General features: G+C 53.9%; 1 protein-coding gene across 1 annotated transcript in view; it reads left to right on the top strand.

Moving 5' to 3' along the window:
- The window catches only part of Adad2 (adenosine deaminase domain containing 2), a 5,470-nt gene extending 4,002 nt beyond the window's left edge, over positions 1-1,468 (top strand). The window contains exons 6-10 of the mRNA XM_008827933.1: positions 54-221; positions 319-548; positions 637-880; positions 1,049-1,169; positions 1,261-1,468. Of these exons, the coding sequence (XP_008826155.1) occupies positions 54-221; positions 319-548; positions 637-880; positions 1,049-1,169; positions 1,261-1,365 (868 nt within the window). The 3' untranslated portion in view covers positions 1,366-1,468. The remainder of the gene's footprint in view (positions 1-53; positions 222-318; positions 549-636; positions 881-1,048; positions 1,170-1,260) is intronic.
- The last annotated feature ends 8,205 nt before the right edge of the window (positions 1,469-9,673 follow it).

Below are 9,673 nucleotides of genomic sequence, written 5' to 3'. Positions count from 1 at the left end.
CGCCTGTCACTCCCAGGACCCCAGCCCCAGCGCCCCCTGCCTGTCACTTCCAGGTTCTTCTTTCGTCAGCTCCTGCTAGCCACAAAGGGGGGTCCCAAGGGCAAGGAGCGGTCAGTGCTGGCTCCCCAGCCTAGGCCTGGGCCCCCCTTCACCCTCAAGCCTGGGGTCTTCCTGCACCTGTATGTGAGCAACACCCCCAAGGGAGCAGCCCATGATATCTAGTAGGTGGCACAGTCTGGGAGTCCCTCTGTCATGTAGGGACCCAGGGGGTATTGAAGGTCCTGACCCTGGGCTCCTGTCCCCCACCTGCCTCCACAGCCTCCCGCTGGCCTCAGAAGACAGTGTCCTGCACAACCCAGCCTTCCGCCTCCAGGCACATGTGTGTGGGCAGCTGAAGCCCGTATCCTATGTGGCACCTGCACTCCGTGATACTCATGTGGGCTGCCTCTCAGCCAGTGACAAGCTGGCACGCTGGACTGTGCTGGGACTGGGTGGTGCACTGCTGGCCCACTTCCTCCCACCACTCTATGCCACCAGCCTTGTCCTGGGTGAGGCATGAAGGGTGCCAGGGCAGAAAGCGGGCTCTGGGTGACACGGGGATGTGGTGACTCAGGTCCTGTGTCTTATGTTTCACAGCTGACCCCTGCCATGACCCCCCAACTCTGAAAAGGGCCATCCACTCCCGGCCCAGACTAGAGAGTGTCTTGGGGTCAGGTCTGCCATGTCCCTATGTCCGTACCACCTTGCACCTGTTTGCTGGTCCCCTGGTGGCCCCCTCAGACCCCACACCCAGCAGTTACCATGGCCTGAGCCTAAACTGGAGCCTGGGGGATCCTGACATTGAAGTTGTGGATGTGGCCACCGGGCGCGTGAAGACTGAGTGAGGAGGGCCCCGTGGGGCTGGGCCTACAGGGGAGCTCACGGGTAGGGAACCCCATCCCCCTCACTCCCCCTGGGACTCTAGTAACATGATCACTGGGTAGATTGTGTGAGTGGTGAGGGCATTGCCTGCCTGCGCCCTTCCTTCTGAGTGTCTCCTTTATTGCAGCACCAGCCCTGGACCCCCCTCCCGCCTCTGTAAGGCGGCCTTTCTGGCAGCCTTCCGCCAGGTTGCCAGAGCCCTGGAGAAGCCCCACCTCCTGGCCTTGAAGACCTATGAGGCTGCCAAGGTGGGCCCTTCCCTCCAGCCCCTCCCTCCAGGTTCCCCACACTCACAGCACCACAGCAAACACCTCACCCTGTCCCTTCTCCCCACCCTAGGCAGGGCCCTACAGGGATGCTCGCCAGCAGCTCTCTCTCCTCCTGGACCAGCAGGGCCTGGGAGCCTGGCCCTCGAAGCCACTGGTGGGCAAATTCAGACACTGATCCAGACCTCACGGACCAAGGTCCCTAGCAGAGTTGGGCCTCCACAGTGGGAGGACTCACTGGGGGCAGAGCAAGGTGGGGGCAGGGAGCATGGTGGGAGCAGGCGAAGCTGGAATTGAGGCCATGGGCTTGACTTCTGTGTATTTTGTTTGAATAAAGAAATGGTTTCTGGTAGTTTGTGTTGGGGGGGTCACCTGGAGGTGGTTTCTTGATGTAGGGAGGCCTTCATGCTGTCCTGAGAAGCCCTGTGGCTGCTAGACACTCATTAGACCCTCCCCTCTGGGCCTGCTCTCTTGTCATCCCAGTTTGCAGATCTGGAAACAGATGTGGGAGGAGCCCTGTGTGCTTGGCTGGCCAAGGTGGGGCGGGAGGTTAGGCACTGGCTGCTGTTGGCGGCTTGGGAGCGTTTGCCTGTTGTGGGACCTGAAGCCCTTCCCTTTGAAGGCTTAGACTTGGGGGCCTGGGGAGCACATGAGTTGTGTTACCTGATCAAGGCCTTTCCCTATTTTGGCGCACTAAAATGTTCTGTGGGTTAGGTGTCTGTGTTGAAGGGCACAGGGTAGTGGTAGACATCAGCTGTCCTTGCTCTGGGAAACCTGTCAGTGCCTGCTTGCCCACTGTGGAGAAGCCACAGGTGCAGGGTGCCACCCAGGTGCAGGGTGGCTGCTATTCCCTCCAGAGTGGCAACAGAGAACCAGCCTGGGCAATTGAATGCTCCACATACTGGATGGGGAGGGAAGCTGGGCACATCGTGAGCATGCAAGCCTGGGACCTTGCCACTCTGGGCAGGAACACAGCAGCCTTAGAGCTGGGGTTGGCCTATGACCCTCACCTTACAGCCCAAGTCCCTCTGCCTCCCCAGCACTTCCCGGTCAGAGCCATAGAGGGGCCCAGGGAAGCTGGTGAAGGCTGGTAGAATGCTTAGTGCTCTGTGGGAACACATCACAGACGTTCCTGGGCCTTGGGCATTCCGACAGACAAGCAGGCAGCTCCCGTGTCTCCAAGATGCCTTTGGCCCAGCCTCATAACAACTCTTTATATGTCCTGTTGGCCCTTGGCTGATAACAGATGAGTTCTGCCAGAGCTGTCATTCAGGGCCAGGCCAGTCTCTCCAGTCTGTCTCTGCCCCCTGTGGGTGTGTGCCTGTGACTAGCCACTTAACCTCCGTGCACACTGGTGGCCTCATCTGGAGAGATGCCAGCCCCAGTATCCACGAGTTCCATGTCAACAGTTCATAGAAATACTTGGGGCAGGGGGTTGGGCCTTTTGCACCAAAGTTTAGATTTCTGTTATTCCCTGGACATGGCAGGACATGCTGCATTTGTTTGTTTGAAGTAATGATATTGCCATGGGCTTGGTTTGGGTGATCTTCCCCTACTGCGCTCTGCCAGCTCCCTGCCCCCACCCCCACTGGTCCCCATCCCCCCACCAGCCTTCCTCTTCCATGTTCCTTGTAGCCTATTGCTCCCCTTTTAAACTGCTGCCCTGCCCTCCCTTTCCCCAAGACTTCCATTCCCCTCTCTGGATTGCAAGCTTGTATAGCTACTATGGAAAGAGTCTAGAGGGTCCTCTAAAAATAGAACTTCCATAGGACCCGGTGGTACCACTCCTCAGTACTTATGAGAAGGAGTCTTAGTCCTACTGCGGGGATGCCTGCACACCCAGGGTAACTGCCACGCTAGTCACAATGGTTAGGAAAGAGTTAGGCCAGGTGTCCACCAACAGACGGGTAGTTATGGTGCGTGCGCGCTGGGCACCCTGGCATGGTGTGCGCGGGCACGCCTGGAGAGTCGCGGCGCGGGTCCGTGGGCTCCTCCGTGTCTCTGTGGGTCTCTGCTGCTGGAGCGTTGTCCAGCCGTGTACCGCCTTAATTTCCCCCGTGCGCTTTCCTCTTGATGCGAGATCGACTGGCCACTGGATCACGTGGGAGAGCGCAAGGTGGCTGAAGCTGGGATCCGTGAGCCGGTGACGGAGGAATGCTGCCTCCGGAGAGGCTGGATCGCCAGTAAGACGCGGGACTCTGCTTAGTCCGTGTCACAGCTTTTATTAAGTGTAGCTTCAAGTGATCCAGCTCTCTATTATTGAGAGAAGACTGGGATATTTATACCATGGGGGTAGTGGTAAAAGCTTTGGCTGATAGATACTTTGTGAGACATTCTATTTGCATATGGAAGTGGGTTTCTGCCATGCTGCCAGACCGCTGACTACCTGAAAAATCACACAGGAAAGCATGGTATTCCTAGAGCCAGAGGCCATGTTTATGTTATGGTATTTGTGGCGGGGACTTCAAAAGGAGAGTTAGGAAGATACCAGGAAGGCACCCTGCTATGAAAGGAGTCTCAGCACATAACTCCGAGCTTGTGAGCTATCCGGATATGAAGAGACTTCTACTTCACATAACAGAGGCCCCCAACAGGTAGTGGCAGTGTGGTGCATGTACACACCGGAACTGCACGTAGCCATAAAGAAAAGTGACATCTGCAGGAAAAATGGAAGCAACTGGAAATTTTTTCTTTAATATTTATTTTAGGTGTATGAGTGCATTGTCTGCATGTGTGTAAATGCACCCATGTTGTGCAATGCCATCAGAAGAGGGCATCGGATCTGGAACTGGAGTTAAAGACAGTTGTTAGCTGCCTTGTGGGTGCCGGGACTTGAACCCAGGTCCTCTGCAAGAGCAACCACTGCTCTTAACTGCCGAACCACCTCTCCAGCCCTGGAACTGGAAATTATTTTACATGAAATATCCCACTGGGATCCAGGAAGACACTGCATGTTTTTTGTGTATGTGTGCATGTGTGTGCAGGTGCATGTGGAAGCCAAAGGCTGGGACCCAGGGCTCTCTGATTAGGCTAGGCTGGCTGGCCAGTGAGCCCCTGGGATCCTCCTGTCTCTGCTTCCTCATGCCACAGCATTAAAAAAAAAAATGAGCTGGGTGTGGTGCCACACGCCTTTAATCCCAGCACTTGGGAGGCAGAGGCAGGTGGATCTCTGTGAGTTCAAGGCCAGCCTGGTCTACATAGTTCCAGGACAGCTGGGGCTACAGGGAGACCCTGTCTCAAAAACACCAAAAAAAAAAAAAGTTACACTTAATTTTGTGTGTGGGTGCATGTACCATGCCACACATTTGGAGGTCAGAGGACAGCTATGGGGAGTCAATTGTCTCCTTCCACCACGAGGGTCCCAGGAATTGAAGCAGGTCACTGGGCTGAGGCAAGCGCTTTCGCCTGCTAAGCCCCATCTCACTGGCCTTGCTCTTTTACATGGGTGCTGGGGATTGAACTCAGGTCCTCCTGTGGCTCAGTAAGTACATTACTGACAGAGTCACCTCCCAGGTGGTTTCAGTTGTTGATGATTTTTATTTCGGGTGCTTTGTTTGAGTTGTTCCTTCTGCCTAGCCCAGTTCTTGCCCCTCTGCCGTGCCTCTTGTTACCCATGTGGGGGCGTTGAGGAGAAGGCACCACTGGAGAGGAGACTCTCCCTGCAGACAGGTGGGAGAATCCAGTAGGTCCAGCCCCAAGCTTTTTAAAAGTTGGCCACCGACTCTACAGGAGAGATGCCATCACAGCCCTACTGGGGAGTGAGGTGAGGCAGGGGCCTTCTAGAAGAACACAGAATGTTCAGTGACTGTCCAGGGCTGCTGCCAGATTCTCTTCCATGATCTTGGGTGAAAGGCAACATCTTTGAGCCCCATTTTTGCTGACATACAAATAGGACCAGGCTAGGTCATTGTGGGCATTTCCTCCTGGCCCAGCTGTCCTTGTGTCTGCTCTGACACTTGTGGATGCTGCAGGGTTCGGGCAGCTCCTTCTGCCAGTCAGAGAAGGGATTGTAGGCTTTCATGCCTGGTGAGGTGTGGAGCTAGAGGTTGGCATCAGGCTAGAGAGAGGAGAGGTGGGAAGACCTAGAGAGGAGGGCTCAGGGGCCCACAGGTGAAGGACAGGGTGAGCTTCTTGCTGAGTGGTGGGGGAGGCAGGAAGGCTGCAAAGCCTGGCTAAATACCACCTCTTGCTTAGCTGAGAAAACCAGCTATTTACCTTTAAGTGCTGTTTTTTAAAGATCAAGCCATCATTTTTCAGGCTTTAGTCATAGACAGGACACAGATAAAACTCTGGCGGGATAGAGTTTATTAGCAGAGGAAATTCGCACAGGACAACTCCCTTTGGGATAGGGAGATTGTCAGCCCATGGGTTGTGGGCTGGGATCTTTATACACGGGCTTCTGGGAATGCAGAGGCGGGAACATATTTTTTAAAAAGTTAGGCAGCTTCTGTTAAAACCACCCCTTTCCGTCCATCAGCCAGGATCTGGGTCAAAAGGTGTCTGTTTATCCTTTAAGATCATCAAAGAGGAAGCATGCTGTGCTGCAGTGACTCCTTGCAGTGATCGGGCCTCTGGTCAAAAGGTAGAGTCAGTTTATCCTTTAAAATCATCAAAGGGGAAGAAGCATGCTGCCTTTGACCAAAAGGTGCAGAGAGCCTGCTTCTCCTGTCTTCAAAGGCCAGGGTGCTCATTAACTCAGTCCCTGCATTCTCAGGGGCTTGCAAAACTATGAGGCCCTGTTGGGGAGGGGGCTGCTGCACATCTGAACCCTAACAATTAGCCTGCATACCACCCATCGTTTACCTCAGGAGACAACTTAAGGTGCTTGACTCTTGGTGCTGTGTTGGTGGCATTAGCCTCGCCTGGTAACGCATCAGCCACAGAGTTTCAGTTTTATACCCCCCAGGCCGTGGTAGGCATTGATCACATAATCACTGGGTAAACAAGTCACTCAAAGTGACATTAACTGTGCTGCACTCTGCCAAGGAAATATTTTTTGTCCCTGCCCATCCTTCCCTCCTGTCACTACACACTATCTGCCCGGCTCCCTTCAACAGCCTCTTGTAGCAGAGTGATGTGGGCTATGCCTCTGCAGTGGAGTCTGTTAACATCCTCTTCTTGGCCTGGTCCCCTGGGGTTTTGCTGACAGGAGCAGATGTTATCTAGCCTGGCGCACGCTCCTGCACTGCTTTCTGGGTACCTCCCTCGACTCCCAGCCTCCCTCTCCGGCAGCAGCCCTCACCCTGTGGGAACCTTGGTTGGACCCTGAGTGTGCCCTGCACATTGCTCCGAGTCGTCTTTGCTCCAGGCAGAGTTTACCAAGTGGAAGTGCGGGTCTGGGAGGCCAAAGTGCAGCTCTGCCCTTCCAGTCCTCAGTTTCCCCATTTGGCAAGTGAGAGTGAGTGCCAGCTGTCTGGGCTACAGGGCGATGGTGAGGTTTGGCAAGGAGCAGACAGGGCTTTTCTTGGCTCCTGGCTATCCTTGGCCCCATGTGCCATCAGTCCCAGAGGAAGGACTGCTGTTCATGTCATCTGTCCCCTTCTCTAGGGTCTCCTGCACTCAAGGTGCCCACAGACAAGCCCTGGGTAGAACATGATCGTTGTGGGGTATCTTCACAGAAACATGCTGGGATGAAAATAGGAACCTCGCTCTAAAGCAGGACTTGGGGCTGGGGCCATAGCACAGTCCAAATGTGCTTGCAATGTAGGCAGGAGGGCCTGAATTAGGTCCCCAGAACCCAAGTCAAAAGCAGGGCACAGTGGAGCCTGCTTGTAATCCCAGTGCTGGGGAGGCAGAGGCAGGCAGATCCCTGGGACTTGCTGGCCAACCAGCCTAGCTGAATCTGAAAGTTCCAGGCTAAGTAAGAGACCCTGCTTCACAATAAAACTGGACAGAGGTACAAAGACTTCCGAGATGCCCCCTGCCCACCCCCATTCCCTCAGCAATGGCATGTCTGGCTCAGGTCTTCAAGTGGCTTGGGCTGGGTGACCTGGTCCCTACCTCACCTCTCCTAGGCACTCTTCCTGCTTCCTTCCACATCTCCACGTTAACCCCTGGTGACTGGCTGGTGCTGCTGTACCCAAGAAGCCATGAGCCTTCTTAATATTACATAATGTTTGCCTCAGGGGGTCCCAGGCTCCACCAGCAAACACAGGTGACGCCCTGAGCCTCCCAGGGGTCTGCATCAGGCCAGTCACGGCGAAGACAGTGGGAACCTCGGAGGCAGCAAGACGGGCTAATTTTAGCTCAGGACACCCAAACTGGGTCGCATCATGTGACTTTGGCTCTCCTCAGCTGTGACCCCTTACAAAGTTGAGTTACAAAAGTCGCTAAGCTGCACATGTCCTCTGAACCAGGCTGCCACAGGGCGGGACTGAGCACCTTTTGCTTTATTTTTAACTGACATTGTATTCCAGAAGGTGCTTCTTGGCAAGATATCAAAGCTTCATAGAGAGGCACTGGGTAGAGACCAGGTGGCCCGGGGCGGGAGCATGGAGGCCAGGAGTCCAGAGCCTGGGCTATCTGGCTATGTCAACCCCGGCAGGTGTCTGCCAAGTTCACCCCCTCCTTGGTCCTTGCCATCTGTACCTTCAAAGCCAAAGGTGGGACCCCGCCACCATTAACTTTAGAATCTTCAGAAGTGGCCAGGGTTGGGGATGCTGAGGTTTGGGGACTAGTTTGCCTTGGGGGTGGGGTGGGGGTTGTCATACTGGTCTAACAGGCAGCCTGGGATGGTCAGCACTCAATCTGGCTGGCACATTCTATCTGGCCTGGTACAGGTGTGCAGAGAGCAAAGGCTAATGTTAGTGCTTATTTTAATCTTTAGGCCAGGCCTGGCCCCTGGTCCCCTTTCTTCCCCTTTCCCAATTCATCAGTGTGTCCCTGAGTCACCTCTCAAAGAAAGGGGTTGTGCCTCATTGATAAGGGACATCGGACCCCAAGATGTGATATCTTGAAAGGGATCTAAGCTGGCTGGGATGCACAGCTTCAAGTTGGGCATCAGGAGCCATCAAACCTACACGAAGTGAGGAGGCGTATCCTGGCAAGGAGCGGGGAGGCCAGGCCGGGGATATGGCTTGTCTAGCAAGCAGGAAGCCCTGGGTTCGATCCCCAGCCCTGCATAAACCAGGCATGGTGGCTCATGCCCATAATCCCAGTGCTTGGGAAGTCAAGGCAGGAGGCCAGCCTGGGCTACATAGTGAAACTCTTGTCTCAAAAACACAACAAAAAATGAAAGGGGGGTATGGATGACATTCACCCATAATCTCAGAGTCACCTGAGCCCAAGCAAGGCTGTGGAGATGGCCATATTGCAGGCAACTACAGAGGTAACAAGTGTAGCCTAGACCCAGTGCTGGAGAGCAAATCAGACGGACAGGAGGTTTAAGAACTGCACCCCACTGAGTGTGGCAGGCAGAGCTGCTCTGTGGTCAGGAAACTAGCCATGCTCTGGGTACCCCACATCTTGTCTTCTGAGGCAACCGTGTGCCTTCAGCATTCAGTCCTTTCTGTGGGGAGAGGACACAGGCTTCTGTGAGAATCCGATGGAATTACTGGACACCATGAACTTGGAAATGTCCTTGGGCCTCTGGAAGCTTGTGGAGACTGGATGATCTCTGGAACATGCTGCATTTCTAAAAACTGAGGACCCTAGTGGAGGCTGCTTATTTTCAAAAGGTGCAGGAGAGCATGCCAGGCACCGGCGATAAAACACAAAGGGGTATGCGACGAACCGTGTGGGAAATGGCAGAAAAGAGGTGTAGGGGCCGAGGAGATGGTTCACTGGGTAAGGGAGCTTGCCACCAAATCTGACAGCTTGAGTTAAATTCCCAGGATCTGCATGGTGGACAACTCCTGCAAGTTGTCCTCTTACAAGTGTGCCATAGTATGTGTGCACGTACATACACACACACACACACAATGACAGGGAAGAATCTAGAGAAACAAGTTTCTTTAGTTCTAGAAACCAAATTACCATAGTTACTGGAATTGTCACAGTTCAACAAAATGGAAACACTTTACCAAATGGCGTGGTCCTGGCTAACAATAAGAAATGAGAAAGTCGGAGCTGGAGAGATGGCTCAGCAGTTAAGCACACTGACTGCTCTTACAGAAGATCTGGGTTCAGTTCCCAGGAATCTCATCAGGCAGCTTACAACCACCTATAACTCTAAATTTCTTTGCAGGCACCTGCACACATGTGGTACACAAACTCATACAGGTACACATTAAAAACTAATATTTCTTCCCCACTCCCCTCTCTTTTTCTTTTAGGGAGGAAAGATTCACAATGCTCATGGTATCTGACATATTTTCTACATGAATTGTTACAAAATTCATGTAGGGCTGGCTGCTGCTGACCATTCAGAAAGCAATACTCATTGTCAGTGTTTCCATGGAGATGGGGAGAGTGTCTACAGCTGGGCACATGGCACGTTGTGGGACAGGTTGGAGTGTGGCATCCTGTGGAGGCAGATGGAAACCTGG

Source organism: Nannospalax galili, unplaced genomic scaffold (assembly GCF_000622305.1).
Source record: "Nannospalax galili isolate Female #2095 unplaced genomic scaffold, S.galili_v1.0 scaffold933, whole genome shotgun sequence".
Classification (NCBI taxonomy): Eukaryota; Metazoa; Chordata; class Mammalia; order Rodentia; family Spalacidae; genus Nannospalax; species Nannospalax galili.
Note: the sequence above shows the minus strand (reverse complement) of the source record. Positions and strands in the feature narration are given on the sequence as shown.